Genomic DNA, 26,452 nt, shown 5'->3' with positions numbered 1-26,452 from the left:
TTTTAAACAGTCCTGGCTGTGCCAGGGAAACTCAGTGTGAGGTAACTGCTGTTGACATTGGCTCTCCAGTGAAGACATCTCCTTCTCCAGGGAAGCAGCACCTGGCACTGATGTGGCTTTGTCCCCTTCCATTCCCAGTGGTGCCAAGTGGGCACAGGGAGGATTTTGGAGGACTCTGGGCACCCACACACCCTGAGCAGGGAATGTGCTGTGTGAACATGCAGCATAATCCTTGGAAAACAACAACAAAATCCAGAAGGATCTTTCCTCTCAGTATAAACCCCTGAAAGTCACATGAGTGAGTAATGCCAATAAATTACCTTTCTTTTGATGAATTAATGATAGGGTAAACACAGATTTATTTTCACTGTGCGTTTGCATTTGCAAAGCTGAATATCAAAGAGCTAAGCTGCACAATCAATGCCCATCAAATAAGTGGCTTGTTGGGTTTTTTAAATTTTGTAATAATATTTTTATAATTTTCTAAAGTGCATTTCATAGCAGCAATTAAGATTTTGTTATAAAACTATCCAGTCCCTCAGAATCTTACTCCTCAGGCAGAAAATATTTGATTTAGATGGGGGAGAGTCTACATAGATACATCCTCAACATCTTGGTGTTTGTTATACCAGAGGCTGATGGATTGTGGTCCATTTTTCTCTGCATTCCTTCAAAGTCCAGGTTTCCCTTCCTTTTAATAACAGATGGGTATAATGTGGCTGTGAAGTGCTGGGTTATGATTTCCAACAGCAAACTTTGTATCTTCAGCTCTTTGCTGTAATGAAGAAAACCCTCCCTGAGTCACTTCTGGGAATTCAATTTCTTGCAGTTATTCGGCTTGCAGCTCCTGGCAGATCCATGCTGGGTTTTAGGGGTTGTTCATGTTACAGGAGGTGATTTCTGTCATTTTAAATGCAGCCACACCATCAGCCCCAGAGATTGGAATATGAGTAACCTCAGAACCACCACGCTGGGAGGATGAGTGAGAGAAATAATAGAATTTGGTTTCAAAGATAATACCCAGGCAATTTATCCAGCCAGGAGCTCAGGGGAAGCTGCTCTGTGAGGTTTGGATTCTTCACAGTTCACCCCTGTGGTGTCAGTGCTATTTTATTGACAGCCATTAAATCACAAATGCTTATGAGTGCTTTGTGGGCAGCAAGCATTTATATTTTAGATACACGCTGCCCTTCATGACATTGTACCTCATCAAAGAGACAAAGATGACCTTTTTATTTTGTCTTGCTCACATTTTGGTGGCTTTATGTACTGTCATGTGCACTTCCCCCTCTGGAGAAGGGAATACTGACTTGCTCTGCAGCAGAAATTGCATCAGAGGTCTGAGCCTAATTCATGTGTTGAGAACAGTTTGTGAAAAGCCAAGGGTTTCCCCTGGTGAAGCCTCTTCATCCAGCTGTGCAGAGGGTTTCTGATGAGCAGGGCACCTCTGCTTTGGTTATTTTTTCACATCCAGTTAAGACAGACTTAACCACAGAAACATATCAATACAAAATTGGTCTCGAAAACATCAGTGAGCAGAAAGCAGAAGGTTAAACATTTCCTAAATGCAGCATCTGCACAGACAGGGGCATGATGAATGTATCTGAAGCAGTGTCTTTCTGCAATGCTTGTGTATTATATTTCTGTTGCTTACAACTGTCAGCACAAGGACAGGAAGGCTGGGATGTGAGCAGGCAGCTGTCTCTGGGAGCCTATAGATAGCAGCTCCTTGGGTAGCACGTTTGCAGCTCCTTCAAACAGATTTATCAAGCATCTTTACTGTCTCACCACTGCCAGCTCAAATGACTTCTCAAGGAGCTTTGGTTATGCAAGCTTTTAAAAGGTGCATTGTTTTTTCTATTTGTTTCTTTTTGTGTGTGTGTATGTGTGTGCCAGGTTTTTTTTTAGTAACACTGCAGCAGATAAATCTAGTGCAGGGTTTCACCATGTGTTAGGGGAGAAAAAAAAAATAATACTCCATTTGTCCAGCGTGACCAGGCTTTAAATAAGCATCAAAACTTCCAGCAGCTGTGCAGAGCAGGGGAACAGCACTGGTCAGAGATGCTCTGGGGGTGAGGAGAGGAGAGCCTGCAGAGATGGCAGCTGGAAATAGGAAATAGCCTCTGCTTGGCAGATCCAGAGGATGCTCCATAATCACTTAAGGGTCTTGGAATGCTTCACAGAGAATTCCCCTCTGAGTGTTGGTGACCTGGAGGAGTTTGGGGACAAACAGGAGCCCCTCAATGGCTCCAAGTCCCTCTGGATGGCCACGGAAACAGGAGGTGGAGGAAGGGAGGGCTGGGAAACAGCCAAAGGAGCTCCCCAAAGCACTTCCCTGCTCATTACTGCTGCCCTGCTCAGCATGGGAACTTGCAAAAATAAAGACTTTAAAGGCTTCTTCAAAGAGCTTCCAGGCTGTATCCGAAGCTCCATCTGGAAGAAGTCTCATGAGACTTTGGAATGTTTTGTAAATACAGGCAGGGGACAAATGAGGTTTTTCTTAAACTGAGTCTGGCAAAAGTTGCTTTCTAACAGGAGCTTGCAACAGGCCACATGAGCAGGAGTGTTTCCCAAAGAGCATCCCTGGTGGAATGTCTTTTGGAAAGGGTGCAGTTAATTTGTCATCCCTACAAAGTCTTTTACTACCCCAGTAAATTATAGGCCTTTTGGGAATGTGCTGTACTTGGTTCTTTTCAGGTCATGTTCTTGGTCTTGGATTGCTGGGTGAAACCAAATATGCTGCTTTATCCTGTTTGCCTGTGGATTTGTTTTGTGTTTCAGCAGATTGAATAGCATTTCTATTTAAATCATTCCTCATTCTAAGTGAAACAATTGCTGTTCTGTGGTGTCGGGATTCCTGAGGTAACAGGAACACTGTACATTTTGTGATTTACTGCCCCTTTGCCTCTTGAAAGCCCCAGTTCGTTTTGGTCCATTTTCCCTGCTTTGTTTGGGTTAGTGATGCCTCATCAGCTCCCCCAGACCATGGCAGGCTTGGGGATTTTCAGCCCTGGTGGCCCTCGTTGTGGATTTTAGGCAAGGGCTGCAGCATCATTTTCCCATCAGCAGTGCTAATGCTCAGAACTGTGAGTTTTGAGAACTTGAGGTCTCTCTTTGCTGGTTTTCCCCTCTCCTGCAGCTGTTGATGACACTGTGAGTTACCCAGAGCTGTTGTTTGCCTGTGTGCTCCACTTAGCACTTCTGACAGTGTATGAGAAAAGAGTGAGAAAAACCTAAGAAAGCTATCAGAAGTATGAAAGCATAAATCTCCTATAGATTGAAAATATCTCCCACTCTCATCTTGGTATTTTTCCCTTTAGTTGGGCTCTTAGCAAGAAATTCCAGAATACTTCACAAACACAGATTTAGGCCTTCTACAGCCTTCCTCCTCCTCCTCCTCCTCTCCCTGAGGAAATGACATTCTCATTCCTTGTTTGCAGATGAGCAATGAAGGTCTGAGTGGTGAAGTGACTCGTCCAAGGTCAGCTGCTGAGTTAGTGGCACAGCTATGAATAGACAAAGGCATTTCAGCTCTCAGCTCTCTGCTGAACAAGACTGTGCCCTCCCAGTTTCAATTTGTCAGACTTCATGACTAATAACATTTGAGCATCTAGAACGTGGCAGAAGAATTTCTGTTCAGAGCCAGCAGGTAATCCCTGGTCACACCAGCAGCAGGGTGGGAGCTCCTGCCTGTCCCCAGGGATCCTGGTGACACTTTTTGGCCTTTCTGAAGAGGGAGGACTTTCCCCCTTGGATTGCTGTTTGTGGCATGCTGTCTCTGCTCACCTGGGTGCTGAAAACAGAGATCCCAGAGCTGACTCCTCATTTGTCTGGGTGCAGCACTAATGAAGTGTCCTCAGAGCAGTTTGCCTTCAACAGCTCTTTTAAACCTCCAGTGCAATCTGCTGTTCCTTGAAGGAAAAAGTAATTCAACTAAAAGTCTCTGAGGAGCCAAGGGAGAGGAGTAAATGTTGAGTGGTGCTAATCAGGAAGAGGAAGTCATCTGTGTGCTGTGGGCACCTCCCTGCTCACATGGCACAGCCTGCAGCACCACATAAGAGGCTTTGTGATCAACAAATGTCAAGGGCAATTAATTCTCTGGCCAGCAGCTGTTATTATTAGGACAAAGAGTGGCCAGACATAGAAGGAAATCCTTCAGCTGATTTATTTTCTCTACCTTTCCCCTCGAAATTGATCCGTTGTTCAGTGGTGAACTCCCTGCAATAAGAATTTCAAATTTGCCATCTCTTTTATTTTCAGTAGCAGAGTTTGTGTTAAATTCAGAGCAGAGAGGAACAGCTCAGGGAAGGTGTTTAGAAAGTCCTCCCCACTTTAATGCCAGCAGGATGGAGAGGAGTTGTGTGTTAAGCTGCCAACACAATAATAAAACCACCTCAGACTGGTTTCCTCAAACTTAATTCATGGAAGCAGGGCACTTTTAGGCTTGACTTAATACCTCCCCAGAGTTATTCCAGGATTGCTACAATGCAACTGTGGGTGTTCTAAACACACCTACGCTGCCAGAGAATCAGGAAGGATGTACTTAAAATCCTTTAATTTATCTAATAACATCTTTAGCAGCTTTTTGTGTAGGTTTAGCATTGTAATGGAAATGCACTCTTTGGCTGGATATAGAGCTGCTGTGTGGAAATGGAACACGTGTACAGCACTTGGAGCTGGGGGGGATACTCTGACCTGCTACACCCCCTGAAATGCACCCTTCGCTTGTGCCATTGGTCACTGCAGTTAAAATAATACCTAAAATTTCAGATATTCATGGCTCTGGGTATCCACAGACATTGCTGTGCCCCTCCCAGGCCCAGGCAGAACACAAATTCCTCCTCTCTGGGCTATTTTTTCTTTGCTGTTTAGCTCCTGAGTCTATTTTAGCCACTGCTGTTGCCCCAGTTCTTAACCAGGTTCCCTCTTTGCCCATCAGGGGATGCTCCTGAGGGTTCTTTACAAGTGACACAAAAGAAGTTTGGTTTTTCTGAAGAGTCCCAGCACTGGGCTGGTCAGGGGAAGCCTTGGACTGGAAACAAGCTCAGATTCCTGCGGGTGCCCTGCTGGTACCTGCTGGGATAATTCTGCTATCCCGGGCACTGCAATCTCTCCCTTTTTGGGGAATCTCATGTAACATGAGCAGAACCAGCATCACTGCACGACAAACCTGCTTTTTGTGAGCCAAATAAAGACAGAAAAAAGACAGGAAAGCAGCTCCTCCACGTGCCAGAGCAAGGGATGGGCCGGTGTTTTCCTCAGGATGGGAAGGGGGTCAGAGCCCTGAGCTGGGCTGGCAGGGCCTGAGGCAGCTGATCCCCCCCAGCAGCTCGGAATGCCCACCTGGGAATGCCAGGGAAAACCCTGGGGTGGATGGGGCCCTGTCGGAGCCCAGCACATCCCTCTGGGTGCCATGGGGGCTTGTGCCCCTGGCAGGGGCTCAGAGACCCTGGCAGGGAGCCAAAGACACCTGGGATTTCCATCTTAACCCATGGAGCAAATTACCAACTTTGTATGAAGAATTACAAGGCACAAAAGTTTAAGTAGCATAACAGTAGTCACAGGGTGAAAGGTGGAATTTTGGGGACTTTTACCATAGTGGTCTAGGAGGCAAGATGGAGGGACTTGGGCCTTGTCCTGTCCTTCTTCCTTCTTCTTCCTAGCCTCCATCTCCTTGGTGATGATAGCACACTTAGATTGGTCTAGATTAGAAATAGTCTAACATAGGTGATAGGTATTGGAAAATAACTTTAAATAAAGTACACACAGTGTTCAGTATAAAGAGACAGCACTGCCTCAGGGCAGGGCAGTGTGCCCTGACAGACCTGCAGATCAGACCTCTGCGGGTCTGAGAGAAAATGTTTTGGATAATAGACAATAAACAACCTTGTGAACACGAGCCAAAGGATTCTGACTCTTCTAAAGAACTCTGAGGTCATCAGAAAGCAGGAAACCCGAGAGGGCCCAAACGAGGTGTGGGTGCTCCCTGTGTGACTTCCAGAGCTTCCTCATAGTGTTAGACAAAGCTATTTATTGTCCATCTTATCCTTTAATCATTTATTGATATGTTGAACAGAAGAAATAGGTTAAGGAAGTGTTCATTGCCTGTTCCCTGGAATTCTGCCTTGGAATTCTGTTGCTGGATGGTTTCTGGGCTGAGATTGGCTCTGTGTCTCTCTGTGGCCCTGTGGCAATTGAATGTCTTGGGAAAGACACCATTACCCCAATAAAATCAGTGGAAATTGGAAATTTCAGGCTGTGTCAGCAGGAGGCACCTGGAGAAGTTGGGGCTGACCAATGGGAAATGCAAAGTTATACATAAATTAAGAGGTATTAAATTCCTCTTGAATGAGAGAATGTACATGAAAGTGGCCTTGGCTTGCTATAGATTAATTAACCTTGGGGGATATCAGGTTTAATTAAATACAGTGAGTTAAAGCCACTTCACTCTGGGTAGAAATCATTCCTGAGGGAGCTTTTTTACCTTATGCACATCAGCTCCCTGTGGGCTAACCTTAACTTCCAGTGCCCCTTAGAGAGCCTTTGGACACTTTGAAATCTGAGGAATTCTGGAACCCTGACTCCAAATCTTAGGAGAAACTGGACTTAACTTGAGTTAAAATTGTACCATACATATGTAAAAATGTACAGTTGTGTGACAGACTCTGGAGGGTTCAAATCTAGATTTGAAAAGAATTTAAATAGAGATTATGAACTGAAACATTAAAACTTAAGAAAAAGGGAACAGAGGAGTGAAAGAGGGCAAGCAAAACCCCTCAGCGAGTCTGAGGTCTTGCTGCAGGGCTCAGCCAAAGAACCTCGGTGAAAAACACACTCATGTCACCTTGCTGAATCACACTAAAACATCTTTTTGTGGTTTCTCTTTTCCTTCCCAGTAACTGCCCTTCATTCCTGGCCTCTGCTTTAGCCAGAGCAACTTCAGATGAAGTCCTGCAGAGCGACCTCTCGGCACATTTCCTGCCCAAGCACGTGGACAACGCCGACGGCATCATCCGTAAGTGTCCCCTCCATTCCACCCCTGGCTGCAATTCCAGAGATGGAACACCCCACAGGCATGGGAAAAGGTCCATGGGGAGCTCTCCACCACTCTGCTAGAGCTGCAGGTCTAATGTCTCACTCAAACCTTTGGAATTACTCTTTTCAGTGCATTTTTTGTGTCTGATGGCCCTGAATCTCTCTCTCAGCACTTTATACAACGTGGTTCTGCTGGCAAGTGCCAGTTGTCCTCCCTCATCCTTGGAGCAAAGTCAAATATATGTGGGAAGAGATAATTTAATTCTGAATTATTTCAGTCAGTGTGGTTTTTACTATGGCTTGTAAGGGTTTTTTTATGGCTTTAGCAAAAGGTAGTATAAAGAGATTTTTGTGATTAAAAGGAAGAAAATTCCTTTTCCTCATTTATCTGTGCTGGCTGACAAGATTTTTGCAGCCTCCAGCTCAAGGTCATGCACCTTAACTCATTTCAGGAGTGTGCTGGCCTAAATAACCTTGAAAATTGTCTGGGTTGTTCATTACAACAAAGACCAATGTTTCTCACATGTATTAACAGGAATTCTGTCATTTGATCTTGAAAACACAGTCCCCAAACCACTTCATCCATTCCCTCCTATTTTGATTTTTAAAAAATCCTGTAAATTATTCTGGGGATAAGGAGGATCTATAAATCTGGCTCTTAAAAAAAGATTTTGCTGTATTCCCCAGAGGTCCTTGGAAACCTGAGGAACAGAAAAACATGCTCTGGGTTCCCTTTCTGTAGGTATTGCTGCCTCCTCCTGCTGAGCAGGTAAATGGAATAGATTTGTCATTGTTCTGGCTGAGCAGCCTTCATTAATTTCAAATTGAGATCTCTGAAACTTGCATAAATATTTGACAGTCTCCAAGGAAATGTTGACTAAGCCTCCACACAGAATATCTACAGAATTCAACAAAAAAGGAAAAAAGAAAGGAAAAAAAGCCACCACAAACCCCTCACACCTACAGAAATTGACATTTAAATATATCTGAGGCTGTAAGACACAGAGGCAAACACAGATTGAGATGGGAAGAGACTGGAGCAGGCACAAAGAATAGGGCTCCAGATGCAGTTTGTTGAGGTGAATTGTCATAATGAGGGTACTTGGAAATAAAATATCCCTTTGCTGGTGCAGTGTGAGTGTTACATTGTGAGGGTTGTGGGGGACAGGAAGAGAGAAAACATCCTCTGGCCTGTAGTAAAGCAACAGCTTCATACAAACCCTGCCATTTCAAATAATCTGTGATCGTTTTCCAAAGCAGGACATCAGCTCACGTGTCATAGAATGACAGAATCACAGAAAGGTTTGGGACATTAGAGACCCAGTCCCACCCTGTCCCATGGGCAGGGACACCTTCCACCAGCCCAGGCTGTTCCAAGCTCCATCCAGCCTGGCCTTGGGCACTGCCAGGGATCCAGGGCAGCCACAGCTGCTCTGGGCACCCTGTGCCCCATCAGGGCTTCAGCAGCCACCAGGGCAAGGTCTGGCCCAGCAAACCCAGACAAAAGTGGTGGAGCAGCAGCTCCACCCTGGAGACCCTTCCAGGAGTCCCTTGAGAAGCCTGGGCTGGGTGCTCAGAGGAGATCTGCCCTCAGGGAGACTTCAGTGCTTTGGAAGAAAGCAAAGCAAGGTGTGGCAGGTGGTGAAAATGGGATTTCTGCATCTTGAAGTTTGATGCTCAGAGTTCACTGTGCCCTTGGTGCTGTTTGAGCTGCTGCAGAATGTGAAACCAAGCTGAATTTCACTGCCTGGCTTTAATATTCAGTTCTATGTCAGGTTCTTTTATGAATCCAGAAAGTTTTTTACTCTGTGTAATACAAGGAGACATTTACCTGATTTGCCTCAAGTTTGAATTTGCTGAAAGATAAAAAAAAAGCTATTTTAAATTTCCTTAGTGGCACATTTCACTCGAAGAATTGCAACGTGACAAATCATGTCCTGTGCTTAGGAGTGGTGAAAGCAGTTCTTGGTGTGGAAAGAAATGAGAAACTCCATGACAGAAGAATGAAAATCCTAAAAGAAGAAAAACTGGTTGGAGGCCACAAATGTAGGATTGCAAGATTAGGGGTCTGTATTTGGGGTGACCATGTGTTTTGGATATCTGAGTCAGGCCATGACTCTTCTCTTCCAGCTGCACTGGAGAGGAGCAAGAGATTTTCCATGAGACCTGGAAGATGTTGGATTTCTTTTTTGAAGGGTCAGGTTAAGGACATTTAGGTTTGGGGTTTGTTTGTGGAGGAAGAGAATCACAAGTTTGGCATTGTTCAAGGAAGCACCTGAGGAGGTTGGAGAGCAGCACCGTGTGACCTGGTGTGGTATCAAATTTCCAGGAGATGTCACAAAGCAAATGTCCATTCCCCAGTTGTTCCAGGTTCTAGGAGATGGATCCTAGAAATATCCAAAGAGATCCACAGCTCCTAGATTAGGGAAAACCTTGGTCTTGGTTCTGACCCCTGTTGTCACACTGGCCATGTTATCAACACAGCTCATAAAACATGGCACTAAAAGCAGGATCTGATTCCTGGTATCCTTTCTACCCTCCTTCTGCCCTGTCATCTTTGAGAACAGCAATGCCTGAGCTGGATTTCCCCCTCACTGTGGTGCAGCTCAGCATTACCTCCAACCTTGGGGATTTGGGAGCAGCAGGAGGGAAATGAAATTCTCCGTGACACAAGCACAGTGACAGCTGAGTCAGCTCTGGCTCAGCGTGGCAGCATTAACAATTGATGAGTAATTTCCAGCTGTGAGGGGGTGGCTTTTATTGTGGCATTTTATTATTCTCCTGTTTTGACCTCACGAGCAGCTCCTGATGATGCTGACACCACGCACGGTCCCCTGGGAAGGGGGGTGAGGATCTCAGCAGGGTCCCTGGGTTCACTGCCACCCTCCTGCTGAGGGGACCCTGCCATGTGCCCACTTCCCTTCACCCCTGCCCAGTGGGGAGGAATGGGAGAGCAGAATCTGTGGGCTTTCCTCTGGCAAATAGAACTTGGACACCTCAGGTTGGACGTGTTCCCTCTTTAAATCCATTACCCAAAGAGATTTCTGGTGGCCCCAGTGAGAGCAGTACAGGTGGGGGGAGGAACCCCCACTCACACTGTGGCAGGGGTGGGATGACCCAGCTGTTTGATTTCCATCCTGATCAAGGAGCCAAGCTTCCTTCTGGTTATTTATCCAGTGTATTTTCAGCTTAATGCCTCTTGATTGAACCAACAGAGCTGGGACAGTATCTTGTTCCTAGGGGTCTTGGCCTCCTGGTCACTGTAGACCTAGGAGAGAAATTTGTAAATGCAGCTTTTAGGCTCTTCACAGAATTCCTGTAAACTGAGAGATGCTGCAACTCTCTCCTCTCCTCCCTGCATGTGAGCCCCTCCTCCTGCAGGAGTGATTGGCACTCCTGGGTTGCTGCTGCTCAGCTTTGAAGATCCTGGCTTTGGTGAGCCATCGTGAACAAAGAGATTTGGATGTGTTCAGCTCTGATGCTGACTTCCTGTTTTCCTCTCTGAATTTCAGAACAAATGTCAAGTGCCTGAGTTTTCACACTTTAAAATGATAATTTCTCAGCAGTGCCAGTTCAGCATTTTCTTCAATTTGAGGCCTTTATGGTTTTCTCATTTGCTCACACAGATTTCTCTGACACACCATTGTCAGGAATGTGGGAATAATAGGAAGTCAGAAAATAGCTCAGAAGGCACCTGTGCACTGCTGAAAGTGCACAAAACATCTTAAAATTATTCTACTAATTTCTGCAGATTGTTTCCACTGTCTTTCCTCAGCTCTGCAGTGAAATGGTGTTTAGAACAGAGAATTTGGTCCAAACCCAGTGTGTCATTGTCATGGAGGGTGGGATTGGTAGGTGGCACCCTGTGCCATGACACAGTCCTGTCAGAGCTGCACCACCCTGGGCAGGGCCACACCAGGGATCCAACACTTTTCGTGCCTTTCATTTTCTCTGCTGCTGCAAATGAGTTCCCCAAAGGCACAGGGAAATGTTTAAGTTAAAAAGACAAACAAACAATGAGCTGCTTACTGATGAATGCTGATTATGGTGAGTTTGGCTTCTCCTTTTCATGCATCAGAGCCCAGAATTTCCCTGCTGACATCAACTGCTTGGCTAAAATGGTTTTGTTTCATCTTTCTAACGTATGCAAGGGAGAAAACTCTGACTTAATAACACTCTCAAGGCTTTCATTTGTGGTTTGTGCCTTCCTCAGAGATCGAGACCGTGAAGTTGGCCCGTTTAGTTTACAGCAAACTGCACGAGATCTGCAGCAACTGGGTGAAAGATTTCCCCCTGCAGCCCAAGCCCCACCGCTACTACGAGACCTCCATCCACGCCATCAAGAACATGCGCAGGAAGATGGAGGACAAGCACGTCTGCATCCCTGACTTCAACATGCTCTTCAACCTCGAGGTGAGCACACAGCACACAGAGCACACAGTGCTTTCCATGCTGGGAAAGCAGCAGGGTTTTCCAGGAGGGAGTGGAGGGTGATGGGCCTCAGGAGGGTTGGCATTTGGTCGCCTCACTGTTCGTCTCTGAAGGCACTCAGCAGCCTTCAGAGGGTGGGTCTGCTCTGCTTTCCAAGCTTTCCTCTTGGGAGGAAGGAGCCAAAAGCAAAAATAAGAAAATTGAGTTAAAAAACCCCAAACAAACCCAAAACTTACAGGACTATGGGGTGCAGCTCACACACGATTCTAGAACTGTGAGTAGTTTGATGGAACTGGGGCCTGTCTTCCCTTCCATTAATTTCATGATGTGGCCATTGGTCAGACACTCATTCTTGCTCTCCCTTGAGATATAAAACTGGACACTCAGGAATGGAAAGTAAAAGAAAATGGCAAGAATTTTACCTTAAGGATCAAATTGCTGCATAATTACTTCTTTATTACACCCTGTCACTTTAATAACCATCTTCTGCCCCATCCACATTCTTACCTTTAAAAGATATTAATGCAAACAGAGGCAGATGTTTCCTTTGCCTGTCAATTGTCAGCTTTCTTATTCCAATTTGTGTTGGAGCCCATTACCTAAAAATTACAATGTGCAAATATTCCAGTCACTGAGCTGGCTGTCAAGGTTGAATTGGCTCTGTCAGTGGGTTGGTGTTGTGTGTGTGAATAGGCACTGGAGCTGCTGTCTCCTGGTACCACGTTGTTTCTCTGAACAGAGGAGGGGAAGCTGAGAAAACTGCCTTGAAGATGAGTGATTTTGCTGTATTTGATTTGTGAATGTAATCACAATTTTCTGATGAGAGAACACATGAAGTTTTTTTAAACACAGGCATCTAAGATGATGTTTTAGATTTGAGGAAAAAAGAAGAGTGAAAGCAGAGGCTGCTTGGCTTCACATTTTAACTGTGCTGGCATTTCATCCCTGGTGGATTCCAATCATGATGTAGACTTCATGCAAACTGTATTGGATGTTCTTCTCACTCTGTGGTTTTTGCAGTCACAAAATCTCCTGCACAATTTGATGAGAATGGCACTTCCTATTTGAGTTGTGTGACTGAGCTGTAACAAATGGGACCTAAGGAGCACTGAGAGCACTACACTGGGGATTCTGGCAGGGCATCTCTTGCACTTTGCAGGTAGAACTCAACAGGAAGGTGGAAATTTCCCACTGATGCAAGTGCAGGTGGTCAGGGTAGTTTGTTTTTCCAGTGGAGACTGTCTCTAATTGCAGTTTCATGAGGACAGCACAAATCCCAAGTCCAAAGCTTTAAGACAATCCAATGAGCTGTTTGTGCTGCTTTCACCTGAGTTTTTTCCTCCCTGTGTTTCCTCTGGCAGGACCAAGAAGAACAAGCTTATTTTGCAGTGTTTGATGGTCATGGAGGAGTGGATGCTGCCATCTATGCCTCCATCCACCTGCACGTGAACATGGTCCACCAGGAGATGTTCCAGCACGACCCGGCCGAGGCTCTGTGCCGAGCCTTCCGCGTCACCGACGAGCGCTTCGTGCAGAAGGCAGCCAGGGAGGTGAGGCACTGACAGCATCACCTGCAAATCCTGCCTTTCCAGAGGGGCTCCAGCCACAGTGGAATCAGCACAGAGCTCTCCATGCCCCGCTGGTGGCTTTCTGTGATTCATATCCCATAAAATGTCAGCTCCACATCCTGTAAAAATGTCAGCTCCACGTCCCGTAAAAATGTCACTTCCTGCTTCTCACAGCTTCCAGCTCCTCTGAAGGATGCTGCTGCCATGCCCACACTCACCTGCCTACCAGGCTCAGCCCTCAGGGTCACCACACACAGCTGTGCCTGTAGCAGCAGGAGCAGGCCCAGCAGTGCCCAGCTCCTGGCAGGCAGGTCCCACGCCAGGGATGTCATGGGGCACATTCGTGTTCAGCCAGGTTGGCTCCAAGGGGCTGTAGTGAGCAGTCATAACTGTAGGGAAAGCACTGCCTGTTCCTCCCTGGGAACAGGCTCTGTGCTGCAGTTTCAACGTGTTCTGTCCCTGACTTAAGAAAGAAAATGCTTTGAAATGGAAATGTATTTTTTTCCAGAGTCTGCGCTGTGGAACCACCGGGGTGGTGACTTTCATCCGAGGGAACATGCTGCATGTGGCTTGGCTGGGGGACTCCCAGGTCATGCTTGTGAGGAGAGGCCAAGCTGTGGAACTGATGAAACCCCACAAACCAGATCGAGAGGTGAGAAGGGCCTGTGTGAACACCCCTGGGCAGTGACCAGCACAGGTACCAGCTTTGGAGGAGCGCTGCCATGCCAGGATCTCTGTGAGCAGCAGAGCATGTTCCACTTATCCTGGTTGGTTTGGATCTGTGAGCAAACCCTTTGTCTCGTGGGGCCTTCCATGTTTGTGAAAATCCAGATGTTGATGATGGGAGTGTGGAGTGTGTGATGCAGCTCTGACTGCTCTGTCTTGTGTTGCTCTCTCGTGCTGCTGTTCAGGATGAGAAGAAGCGAATCGAGGCCCTGGGTGGCTGCGTGGTCTGGTTTGGAGCCTGGAGGGTGAATGGGAGCCTCTCTGTCTCCAGAGCTATTGGTAAGAGAGAGCCTTCATTCCTTTCTGAGACTTGTTTTGCTTTTTGACTATAAAATTTTAATTTTCTAGTCATCAAAATTTGACATACAGCTGAAGATAGGCCTATGAGCAATAACCTCTATTTTTCCCCCTACAGTCTGAGGGAATAATTTCCAAATAATTGCTTTAACTTGGGGTAAGAGTCATTGGCTCCACACTGAGTTAATAAGAGCTGCTGGAAGCTGTGGCTGCAAACCCACAGTTGTGTTTCTCTGCTGTTCTTCCACAGGAGATGCTGAGCACAAGCCATACATCTGTGGGGACGCAGACTCTGCCTCCACGGTGCTGGATGGCTCTGAAGACTACCTCATTCTGGCCTGTGATGGCTTCTATGACACAGTCAACCCCGATGAGGCAGTCAAAGTGGTGGCTGACCATCTGAAGGAGAATAACGGTGACAGCAGCATGGTAGCACACAAATTGGTGGCATCTGCTCGGGATGCCGGCTCCAGCGACAACATCACCGTCATTGTGGTGTTTCTCAGGGACATGAACGCGGCGGTCGCGGTCAGCGAGGAGTCGGACTGGACAGAGAACTCTTTCCAAGGTGGCCAAGAAGACAATGGGGAAGACAAGGAGAACCATGGAGACTGCAAACGGCCGTGGCCCCAGCACCAGTGCTCAGCACCTGCAGATTTAGGCTATGAAGGACGAGTGGACTCCTTCACCGACAGAACTAGCTTAAGCATAGGCTCCAGCGTTAACCCCTTGGATGATCAAGGCTATTTAGACCTGACAAAAACAGAAACTAGTACACCTCAGAGTGCCAAATGTCTGCCACCAGTCCAAGTGTTTAGTCCTGGCATACCAAAGAGTGCAGGTGCCATCAGCAGCTCCCCGGTGAAGAGCGAGGCCCCGGAGCCCGGCGCGCCCTGGGGCTGCGGGGGGAACCATCGCAGGGAGGACGCCCCTCCGAGCCCGGGGGCTGCAGGGCAGGGCATCTACAGGGTCAGGGGCTCAGCCCCCATCTCCCTCGGGCTGGAAGATGAACTGTTCAGATCCTTGGGAAAACGAGCAGCGTTCCCTCATTTGCGGCTCTGCAACGGGAAGAGGCGGCGAGGAGCCAGGCTCAAACCAAAGTTTCACACGCCGCTCTGGGCTCAGGAGCCTTCCCAAGGAGAAGGATCCGGCCTGCCCTTCCCTGCCCGGGGCCGCAGGAGCAGGAGGGCGCTGGCCCGACCCTCCCCGTGGCGGTGGCTGCCCAGCCACGGCTCTTACAGCGAGTGTTCGATGCGAAGACAAAGTCATTGTATACCAGACCCACACCTCCATCAATGCTGTAAAATGTAACCACCCCCTCGTGTTCCCCTGTCAGACTCCCAAAGTAGACATTCCCAAAATAAAACTGGCATCATCAGAAAGCGAGAAAAAAAAAATTAAAAAAAAAAAAAAAAAAAAAAAAAGAGGTGGGCATTTCCGAACTGTACTCCAGTCCCCTGCCAAGCTGAACCCCTGTGTAAATAGAACTAGGAATTAAGCAATGTAGTTGTTTGGATCTCTGACGAAGTTCGGTGGTGGTGCCACCCCCAGCAACGCCGCAGCGCCCACCCGCACACACACACGAGTGTCCAGCCACATCAGCACGGAGCCCAGCGCTGCCCGCGGGCAGCCCGCGCCGGGGCACGCTCCTCAAACACGCAGAAGGTTGCACCTGCCTGAGAAATGTCTGTGGAGCAATACTCAAGGAACGATCTGGGTTAGAACTGCCAAATTTTTTTTTTTAGAGCGGGGGGAAGTTTCCGTAGAGTCGAGGTGTGGGGGTTTTTTTGGGTTTTTGTTTTTCTTTTCGTGTTCTGCTTTCTGTTTATTCCAGGTGAGCGTTAAGATGAATTAGAAAATTACATCCATTTTTGCAGGTAGACGACTAAAAGCCATACAGGGTTTACCAGGTACCTTAGGAATGGACACACTAAGCTCCTGCTGCTCTGGTCTCAGACTCCCATCGAGGTACAGATTCATCATTTACCTTTATTTTTTTTCCATGTAATATAAAATGCGGAGTATGAAGAAAAAACTTTTCTTGCAGTTTAAAAAAAAAAATATTTCCTGTGGCTGGAAGTGCAGTGTAGGGAATTTTGTATCTTTCTGGTGCTTTTAGTGGCATTTTTCTCATTTCTCAGTTTAGGAAATTGTTCTCAATGAGTTGAACATGACTGTGCTTAATGCTTTGAGCCAACCTCTTCCCACCTTAACTTCATCTCAGGTCTTAAAAGAACCCAACCCGTGGAGGTGTCCAGTCCCACCCTCTGTCCCCGCGGAGATCAGGAGCTGTTGGATGAGCTGTGTGGTTCTGGTGAGGACTCCCAGGTGGCAAAGGCAGCATTTCACAGCCAGTGGCAGCAGGAAGGACGCACCCGGCTGTGTGTTCAGGGTGCGGAGGGATGGGTGATGCCGGAGCAGCCCAGAGGGGATGGAGATGCCGAGGATGCAGCAGAGCAGGGCTGGGGCTCCAGCAGACAGGAGGAACTCAGTGCCCGGCTGGGCTCTGCTCCGGGTCCAGGAGGGCCAGGGAGGAACCCAGCTGCCCTTCTTTGCTTGAGCAGCGGCCACCAGCCCCTCCCCGCTCCCGAGGGGAGGTCACACCCGCAGGGGAGCCGCTAATTGGGACCTAAAGAAGCGGCCGATTCCCATCAGCTCCGCTAAGTCCAGAGCCCGCTCCTACCCTCTGCTACAGCGATGCTCTGGGAGGAGTATGAACAAAATAGGTCTTCATAGGCACTTAGTGAACAATTCATATCATTTTAGCAGTAACAATAGCAGTATTAGTGTTTAGCTAGAATTTGCAAGTATTTTAATATTAAGTAATCAAGAAAATTATTCAACATGACAAGATGGCGAGGCTTGAATTCTGCCAATTTCTGCTGCTTCTCTCTTTGATGCACTATTTTAAAAGCAATCTGATGAACAGCAAAAGGCTTTGTGAGCAACCAGGAGTTGGAGTGTGGCTTTAGATTCCTTTGATCTTTTTCAGACTTTGTTTTAATCTTACGGGATCATTGGCTCTTATCTGCCATCTTATTCTGCCTTAGCTGTTGTCAACGTTCTCTTTAGCTGCAGCTTCTGTTCCAAGTCAGATTTACCGAGGAAATTTGAGAAACCATGAAATGGTAAAATATGCAACTCTGGGGCATCTCTGCGGTGCCTTTGTTTTAAATTATTCACAGTAATAATGACTCACTGAAAGTCCATCTTTAGCTGACTGTCATGTTCTGGAGAGAAAGGTGGTGTAAGTGCAATTCTTGATGTGAGTAAATTAGAATGCAAACCTGTCACGGATGATAAAACTTCTTCCCAGTCTGCAGGAGCAGTTGAAGAGCACTGGACTGCATGTGTGCTGTTTTGGGAAGGATCTAGCTTTTTTAGGTGTGGATTCATAAATGGTAATTCTGCGACTCATCCCATTTATCTTGCTAGGAGAAAAAAAAAAATCCACCATCGTAGTTGCAGTGTGGTCAGGTAAAACCATTGTATAGATAGAGCAAGTGTTCATTTCTTCACTAACTGCATATTTATAGAGTAGATAGGAACCATTTGTAAGGTAAGTCCTTTAAAGTTCTATAATATTAAAAGTAGTGGTTATTGGTCTGATTATGCTGCTCTTGATTCTACACACTAGACAAAAAAGCAGTGCTTGTGAAATGCAGTGTTTTCTCTTAATGCCACTGGTGATAGGAAGTAGTTCCTTCAGTTCAAACTCCTGTGCCCTTATCTGCTGCTTGCTGACGTAAGCAATAATCCCTCTCTAACGGTATCTAAGTGTTCTGTATCTCGTACCTTGATCGTCTATCTGGTGACAGTGTAAAATATTAGGCTAATAGAGAAGTATCTCATTGTATTTATTAACTGTTGATACTGAGATTTAGTCTGTGACCTGTGTTTTGTATTTTTATCGTGTATCTTAGTGGTGGTGAAAATTTGTACAACGAATCTTTCCAATAAAGAGCTGAAGTATCCCTCATCCGCGTTCACACGACCCCGCATCCCTCTCGGTCGACGCGGTGACCGTGGTTGCAGAACCAGGAGGTAGCAGTGACAACATGACTTTAGTTTTGTTCTGTTTCACTTGTGGTGGTTTTGAGGAAGGGGCTCGGGGCTGGTTTGCCTGGAGCTGCTCAAAACTGGCTCGTGAGCTCTTCACTGTGAGCGCCGCGGGGCTGTTCCAACGCTGAGCAACGTGTGCGGTGCAGAGAGCAGGACAGCACCAGGGCAGGGAGCTCTTCACCCATTCCATTTGCACTAGAGGTGGGTGGAAACGCACGTGTGGAACTTTTCTTTACCTAGAAGTGCCATCCATTGTCCTTGGAACGAGAACGGTTCGTAGCCGAGCTGCGGCGCCGCGGCGCTGGAGGACAATGTCCAAGCAGACTTTAACTTACACCACGTTTCTGGTGGTGCAGCATCCTAGAAACTCCGCCTGTTTTTGGAGCACTGTGTGTCAGTTGTCCCATGGGCAGATGAGGCACGAGGAGTTGTGTGCACAGACATGGCTGCTGTAGTTCAGGTCCACTCTCTCCTCACCAAATCCTCCCGACCCCAAGATTCTGCGGGAATAAAGCAAAATGAGAAAGATTGGTCTAAATTAGGGGCTGTTTTAGCACAATTTCTTCACTCGGCACTCAGTCACATAAACAAAGCCATCCAAGGGGATACTGCAGCTTTGTTCATGTCTGTAATTTAGGGCAATCTTTCTTTAATTCACATCCTCTTTGCGACAGGAACAAAACTTTCTACCCTTGTATCATGTGCAATAATAAGGAAGCATTAACAGGACCTCGGAGCCCGATGTCCGTGCCCCTCTCCAGCCCTGGCACAGCCCTTGCCAGCATTAAAAACAAACAAGCCCCACCTGTCAGGGTCTCGTGGAACCCTTGTCGTGTCCGGTCTTTCCTCTCCTTCCCTCTGAAGACACCTCGGGATGAGAGCGGGGAGGTGGCTGAGCTCCCCCCGAGTGCTGCTGCTCGTGGCCAGCCAGGCACGGGCTCAGCTCCTGGGTGCTCCTGCTGACCTTTCTGTAGTACCTTGTTCATGAAACATGTTCTTTATGAAGTGAATAAATTCAAGCTAAATCATGTACCGGTGTTGGGACTTTTCCATTTGCAATCTTGTTCTACAGTTCACCCGCCAGTTTAGTTCTAACCATGTATTAGTCATCCATATTTTATTTATGAAAGCTGTTTCTACAGGAAAAACTGTTGAAGTTTTACCAATATCTTAATAAAACAGTAATTTAAACCACACTCCAGCTAGTCTGGTTATTGAAGAGCCAACAAAGGCAGCGAGCAGCTGTGCCTTTGGTGTGGTGAAAGGGGGTTTCCTTGGTGGGACAGGGAACTGGAGTGACCCTGCTGAGCTCAGTGGCTGCTCAGAGCCCATCTCTGGCCAAAAGGATGGGGCTGTTATGGCCCAGCCCAAGGACATCAATGTCTTCCAAGCCCCTTTCCCAACCAGCTCTGAACAAGCTGCCCACAGAAGGTGAGCAAAGCAGCAGCTCCTCTCTGCCCCTGCAGGAGCTGGGCACAGCCCAGGGCAGCCCCTGTGCCTCACTGGGGCTCTCCAGGAGCTCCTGTGCCTGTGCCTGCTCTGGGGACAGTGACCAGCACTGCCCAGACCCACAGTGCCTGCTCTGGGGACAGTGACCAGCACTGCCCAGACCCACAGTGCCTGCTCTGGGGACAGTGACCAGCACTGCCCAGACTCACAGGGCACCTCCAGCAGCTGCTCCCTCTGCAGAAACAAAGCAGCTTTGGGAAAACTCTGCCTCCTTCTCAATTCCTGCTCAAATCAAGATTTCAGCATTTGGTCTGGCTTCTACAAATAGAATCCCAGAGGGATTTAAGTGCTTTTTACTGAATAATTAAGGAAAAAAGTGACAGGATAAAGTCCCTCCACACACAGCCAGGTGTTGCAGCAACCCTGACAGCCTCCACCATTTTACTTATCCACACACAAAACACCTGAAATTCAGATTTCAACATTCATTTTATTAACAAAGTGCAAACAGTTTTAAACTAGGAGTTGTAGAGCACATTCACACGGACACAGGGCACAGGCAGCCACATGAGGACAACACCAGGCAGGGCTCATGCTTTGTCACTAACCAGGCATCAGCTCTCAGAGGAGCTTCACAAGGACTTCAGCAGCTCAAAATGCAACAACACAGAGTTTGGCAATGGGTGTGGTTGGTCCACGTCACCAACTGGGGAAAACAATTGGAGTGGTGGCTGTTTTCCCCCAGCATTCCAAAGGCCAGTCACACACTCTGCTCATTCCAGTGGCACAGCAGGACACTCATCCCAGCCCCGGGCTCAGCACCTTCACTCCTCAGAGCAGCTGAGGCTGGTGGAGCAGCAGAGCCAGCCCTGCAGAGGTCCCTGTGCCCCGGGGCAGGGGAAGACAATGGCAGAAGAACCACAGTGGAGAGGGCACAGCCCGGGGCTCAGCTCCAGGGAAGCACACTCCTCTCCCAGGGATGCAGCCATGGATCTTCAGGCCCCCAGCCCACACTCTACCTGCTCCAAACAAAGGCAGTTTGCACTGAAAACTCTCCTGCTTGAAGGCTTCAAACAAACACAATCTAAGAGTTAAAATTTTACGCCAGCTGCTTCAACCCAGGCAGTTTTGGGAGCATTTAGAGCTCAGCCCTCCCTCCCTCCTTCCCAGAGTGCCTCAGAGGCAGAGGGAGCTCAGGATCCTGGCACAGGCTGAGCAGTGGCTCCGTGGCCTCAGCCCCAAGGAGAACCTTCCCACTCACCTGGTGCTGTCATCTGCAGGGACAAAGCTGAGATCCTCAGAACCGGCCTGATCCCCATCTGGTAACACCGAGGAGTGCCCTGAGGGCGAACACAGCACCAGCAAAGCCCAGTCAGCCTCCCAGTGAGCTCTGCAGCAGCCAGGGAATGCTCCCTCCCCTCCCTTCACTCGGGCCAAACCTTCACCCCCCTGGCCTCACAGCTTTGCTCCACTGCATGGAAGTGAAAGCTCAGCCAGAGGAGTTTCTGGAGCTCCAGTGAACTGCTGGAAACATTGCTGCCAATTAAGATGCAAATCCATGTCTAAGGCAGTGGTTACCTCCCTGGAATTAGCCTACTTCCAGTGCCAATCCTGGCTCACAGGGAGTTCCAGCTGGGAACTGCAGCTCTGGGTTTTCCAGCCCTCCCCAGGAGACTCACCTAAACTGACTTCTCAAGGCTAACAAGAGTTTCCCTCTCCTGTTTTGAGCTGTTTTAATTGGGATCCCAAGAGGAGAGTTCCAAATCTTCCTGGCACTTGGAGCTTTAATCCCCAGCTCCCCCAGGGATCTGCATCCAGGAGCTCTGGGAACACTGGGAATGTTTGGGAAGAGGGCTCAGCAGCTCTACCTTCACTGGGGGGCTGCACAGAGAAGGCCTGGTTGAACACCTCCGAGGGAGAGGTGGCATCTTCCTGCTCCTCGTTCTCCGTGTCACATTCGATGTCACTGTCACTGCTCATGCCTGGCAGGAGGTGAAGGACGTGCTTCTGACACAGCCCAGCTGCAAGGGAGAGCAGAGACAGCCAGGGCACAACGATGGCAGCAGAGCTGCAATGGAGCTCCTGCCAGCTCCTGGGACGTGGTATCAGAGCAGAGGGAAGGAGCACTGCCCAAGCACCCAGGGGTCTGGTGGAGCACTGGGTGCCAGCCCTCAGCACAGCTGGACTTGTCCTGTGCCACCAGCTGAGCTGCTCAGTCCACTCTGCAACTGGGGCAGAACATCAAAGCTGCTTTTCTGGGAGCTAAAAGGCAGCACAGCCTGTGGGGCAGGTGGGCCTGGAGAGCCTCCAAGCAGCAATAGTGAGCTTGAGCCTCACACAACAAATTTCCCTCCAAAGCAGGAGCAGAACTCTGGTGACTCCAGGTGAGGAGCCTGGGTGTGCCCTGGGCAGCCACAACTCCCCATGGACAACACAGGCTCTGCTTCCTAAAGGCTGATGCTCATTGCTAAGAAAAAGCAAAGTGAGGGGCCAATTCTACTGGAGTTTTTCCTCTGAAGGGAAAAAAAATGGTAATATTTGCTTCCTGGGGTTTTTAACAATGAAGTATTTCAGTTTCTAAAGCGTTTTCCTATTGGGCTCCCTGCTCTGAGAGCAGAACTGCAGGAGCACATCACGATCATGCTGCAGTGACTAAGAGCAGAAATTCAGTTTTGTCACTGAGAGACCTTCTGTAAATGCCAACTCCCACACAATATTGCACACTGCAGCTCGAGATGGATGCTGGCACCTTAATATAGGCTTTGTGCTACAATCCAGTCATTGAAATTCAAATTAGTGCAGGGGTGGAAGGCAGGAGAGTTTTAGCAAGATAAGAAAAACTCTATGTGGACTTTCAGAAGGGGAAAGAAAAAAAGCAGTGTTATTTTTTTCCAGCATGGAAAGGATGCAGGAAGGGAGGGGGGAACTTTCCTTCAAGTCTCTAAGGAAACTGGATTAGGCACCACAACACCCAGCAGGAATGAAGTGCTGGAGAGGCTCTTGTGTGCCTGTGGACAAAGTTACCACGGGGGGCTGTCCTGAAGGCACAGAATTACCAGCCAAGGTCACTGGCTACACTTTAAATTAGATGTGAACTTCTCAAGGCCACTCCACTGAACAGCAAAGCAAGGACCTGGAGCTGTCTCAGGGTACAAAAAGCAGCTGCTGGTCCAGAGAGCAGCAGCCACACAGAGATCTTCTGTGCTCACTCAGGTTTATTCTGCAGCCACAGCCAAGCTCAGCAGCCACGGCAGCAGCTTTGGGGGGGTTTGTCTCCTCCTTGCCAGCTCCAGAGGCACCTGCCCCCCTCAGAACAGAATTTACCTTCCTCTGCTGCTGCAGAGGCTCCCTCAGAGCCCATCCCCTGCAGCTCCCCGGGCTCAGAGCTGCCCTCCAGGCCACCAGGCTGGGCTCCTTCCGTCCGACATCCCTTGGAGCTTGAGCTTGGGAAGGAATTTAGGAGAAATGCAAAACCTCACGTTAGAAATTCAGCCTCAGTTGTGGAAACAAAGCCTTTAGTGCCACATTGAGTTTTACCCCTTAAGTCATCTGCACACTCAATCTTGCACCATTTTTTAACATTTCAATATTTCTAAATCAAAAAAACCTTGAAAAGTTTGAATATTTTCCAAAAAAAAGGTGACTACTTGTTTAGAAAAAAATAACCTAAAAACTCCATTGCCCTTTGCTTAGGTGGCCAAGAGAGAATTATCATGAAACAGCTGAAAAACTGAGTTAGAGTGAAAAACATCATCTTAAATGAGGAAATCAGAAGTGATTAAATTTCAGTTAGAGGGTATTTTGCATGGAACAGTGGGAAAGCAGAGCTGGGCTGCCTTTTAATTCCAAGAGTCAGACTCCAGCCAGAGCTGATCAAAATGAGAGAAAAATGAAAAAAAAAAAAAAAAAAAAAAGAAAAAAGACAACTTGTAACCTAGTTATAAACCCAAAAATTGCTGTCCAGAGGGAACAGCAGCAACCAAGTAAACTTCAAAGTAATTTCTCTTTCATGCTACAAGCACCTGGTTCTAGGAGATTGTGGGGTTTCTGCAGATCAAGGGAAGGTGGGGGAGGAGATAAGAGAAAAAATGAAGAAACCCTTACCCCAGAGCAGCAACTTTTCTGTTCTTGTCTCCAGCAGGCAGGCCGTTCAGGGCAGCAGCTCCCAGCTCAGAGTCTGAGCCCTCACAGGCTGCCTCCTCCTGCTTGGGCAGGGCCTCGGGGCCAGCCAGGGCCCGAGCGTGGGGCCGGGCACCCAGCTTGGAGCTGCCCAGGCCTCCTGGGCAGGGAGAGCACAAATGAGACCCTTCCGACCCTGCCCTGCTCCTCTGAACACTGCAGAGCAGCAAAACACCAATTTCTGTGTCAGGGGTTTCCCTGTGCTGGCACTGAAGGAAGGGCACTGTGCAGCTCAGGAGCAGCAGCACCACAAAATTCTTACTGGAGTTTCCCTGAGCTCCCTCTAAGCCAAATCACAATTTAAACCTGGCTCAGTGCTGTTTAATCCTGGATTTTCAGTGTCAAGCTCACTCCTGAGGTCTTTGCTGAGAGACCAGAACATAACACAACATTTCTGCTCTGGTCAGTGAATGTGAGCTGCTGCCCCCAGCTCAGCTACCAGAGGCACAGCAGCACCCACTGGGTGGGAAAAATCCTTTTTTTGCCACGCAAAGTTAAGGGAAACTCCAGCTGCCAAATGAAAGACTCGCTGAGAAGCTTTTGGACAAGAGATGGCAGTTCCACCCCCAAGGTGGCAGTGCCCGGGTACCCTCAGCAGGGTGGCTGTCCCCTGTCCCCCCTGGCAGGGTGGCTGTCCCCCCTCAGTGCCCAGGTACCCTCAGCAGGGTGGCTGTCCCCTGTCCCCAGTACCCTCGGCAGTGTGGCTGTCCCCCTGTCCCCTCACAGCAGGGTGGCTGTCCCCCTGTCCCCTCACAGCAGGGTGGCTGTCCCCCTGTCCCCAGTACCCTCTGCAGGGTGGCTGTCCCCTGTCCCCCTCAGCAGGGTGGCTGTCCCCTGTCCCCCTCAGCAGGGTGGCTGTCCCCTGTCCCCAGTACCCTCAGAAGGGTGGCTGTCCCCCCTGGCAGTGTGGCTGTCCCCTGTCCCCAGTACCCTCAGCAGGGTGGCTGTCCCCCCCAGTACCCTCAGCAGGGTGGCTGTCCCCCTGTCCCCAGGTACCCTCGGCAGGGTGGCTGTCCCCCTTCAGGCGCAGGTTCCCGTCCCCACTGTCCATGGCTCTCCTCAGGGACAGGCTCCCAGCAGCTCCCGAGCGAAGGGGCTTGGCTGAGGAACTTTTCTTGCTGGCAGCTGCAAAAAAAGGTGTAAAAATGTGACCAGTGTTCATCAAAGGACTGCTGTACCCTGGCCTGATGCTTGCTGTAAGTGAAGCTCCACATTATTCTCATTGCTTATCAACTCCCAGTCCTGCACAAAATCCTTCCACACCCTCCTGGCAGAGGCCTGGGTTCACTTCCTTACACTGGAACATCCTGCAGAAAGCTCCACCCACAGTCCTTCAGCCAGCATGAGAAAATAAATGAGAGGCAAACCCAAATCCTGGCTGCCTTGCATTTCAGATTTCAGCACGTCTGGACTGTTGTAATTTGCTCTCTCGAGTTCCCAGATGGGCCAGGTGCAGAACAGGCAAGGGAGCGACCAGCTCAGACCAGTCTGACACTGGGTTAACCCCAAAACAGTGTCACTGCATCAGCTCTGGCAGTGTGACACTGGGTTAAACCCAAAACAGTGTCACTGCATCAGCTCTGACACTGGGTTAAACCCAAAACATTGTCACTGCATCAGCTCAGACCAGTCTGACACTGGGTTAAACCCCAAAACATTGTCACTGCATCAGCTCTGACACTGGGTTAAACCCAGAACATTGTCACTGCATCAGCTCAGACCAGTCTGACACTGGGTTAACCCCAGAACAGTGTCACTGCATCAGCTCTGACACTGGGTTAAACCCCAGAACATTGTCACTGCATCAGCTCTGGCAGTGTGACACTGGGTTAAACCCCAGAACATTGTCACTGCATCAGCTCTGGCAGTCTGACACTGGGTTAACCCCAGAACAGTGTCACTGCATCAGCTCAGACCAGTCTGACACTGGGTTAAACCCCAGAACATTGTCACTGCATCAGCTCAGACCAGTCTGACACTGGGTTAAACCCCAGAACATTGTCACTGCATCAGCTCTGACACTGGGTTAACCCCAGAACAGTGTCACTGCATCAGCTCTGGCAGTGCCTGTGGGGCCAAGCCTGGTGTTTGGAAGGGCAGGGCAGGTTTACATTTCTGATCTTCAGCTGAACCTGAGTATGAGGAACAGCCTGGGGACATGACCCACCTGTAAGGGTGATTAAACCCCCTTCCCCATGCACTTACAATTCCTTATGTAACAGCTGGTGACTGAAGACTTGCTCAGCAGCTCCATGCCAATCTCCTGCAGCTTGCTGCAGCTGTCAGTGCCACAGGCAGCCAGGGCCCCCTGCTCGATGGAGAAGAAGCTGGGCTGCCCCTCCCCTGAGCCAGCATTGCTGCTCCTCACTTCAGACAGCTGGTTCTTCACATCAGACATCTTGCTGCGAACCTCTGCCATCTGGGTTTTGAGTCTTTTCAGCATCTTCAGGTCTGGGGGCACCCTCCACATGGCCTGGTGCCTGCGCTGGTCCCGCTCCTTCAGGGAGTAGGAGGAGGCTTTGCCAAAGGAACAGGCAGAGAGCACAGCAGGTGAGGAAAGCCATTCTCAGATAAAAGCTAAGAACTGTACCTCTTGTCCTGCTCTAAGGTGAGGGACACACGTTCTGGCCTGGCACTGCACCACGCTGAGGCTGCAGGCACTGCAGGGTTTTGTTCCAGTCATGGAGGAAGGTCCCCAGCCCTGC

At 48.7% G+C, this 26,452-nt stretch overlaps 2 protein-coding genes across 3 annotated transcripts in view; one reads left to right on the top strand and one right to left on the bottom strand.

The window, feature by feature from the left end:
- The window catches only part of PPM1E (protein phosphatase, Mg2+/Mn2+ dependent 1E), a 61,435-nt gene extending 42,120 nt beyond the window's left edge, over window positions 1–19,315 (top strand). Inside the window, exons 2-8 of one of the 2 annotated variants that reach the window (XR_010349298.1) lie at window positions 6,897–7,015; window positions 11,249–11,448; window positions 12,828–13,016; window positions 13,543–13,686; window positions 13,946–14,039; window positions 14,308–15,774; window positions 15,935–19,315. Coding sequence is in view for 1 of the 2 variants with exons in the window: in XM_064394531.1 (XP_064250601.1) it covers window positions 6,897–7,015; window positions 11,249–11,448; window positions 12,828–13,016; window positions 13,543–13,686; window positions 13,946–14,039; window positions 14,308–15,368 (1,807 nt within the window). In the remaining variant the exon portion in view is untranslated. Of the gene's footprint in view, window positions 1–6,896; window positions 7,016–11,248; window positions 11,449–12,827; window positions 13,017–13,542; window positions 13,687–13,945; window positions 14,040–14,307 lie in introns of both variants that reach the window. The other variant, XM_064394531.1, reaches the window with a different exon arrangement.
- Window positions 19,316–20,038: 723 nt separating this feature from the next.
- Window positions 20,039–26,452, bottom strand: part of TRIM37 (tripartite motif containing 37) — a 21,638-nt gene continuing 15,224 nt past the window's right edge. Inside the window, exons 19-25 of the mRNA XM_064394530.1 lie at window positions 25,953–26,264; window positions 24,744–24,872; window positions 23,673–23,847; window positions 22,893–23,011; window positions 21,437–21,589; window positions 20,830–20,908; window positions 20,039–20,587 (exon numbers count right to left, since the gene is read on the bottom strand). Coding sequence (XP_064250600.1) covers window positions 20,584–20,587; window positions 20,830–20,908; window positions 21,437–21,589; window positions 22,893–23,011; window positions 23,673–23,847; window positions 24,744–24,872; window positions 25,953–26,264 — 971 coding nt within the window. The 3' untranslated portion in view covers window positions 20,039–20,583. The remainder of the gene's footprint in view (window positions 20,588–20,829; window positions 20,909–21,436; window positions 21,590–22,892; window positions 23,012–23,672; window positions 23,848–24,743; window positions 24,873–25,952; window positions 26,265–26,452) is intronic.

The sequence above is a fragment of the Passer domesticus genome, chromosome 19 (genome assembly GCF_036417665.1).
Source record: "Passer domesticus isolate bPasDom1 chromosome 19, bPasDom1.hap1, whole genome shotgun sequence".
Taxonomy (NCBI): Eukaryota; Metazoa; Chordata; class Aves; order Passeriformes; family Passeridae; genus Passer; species Passer domesticus.
This window is presented reverse-complemented; position numbering and strand designations above follow the sequence as displayed.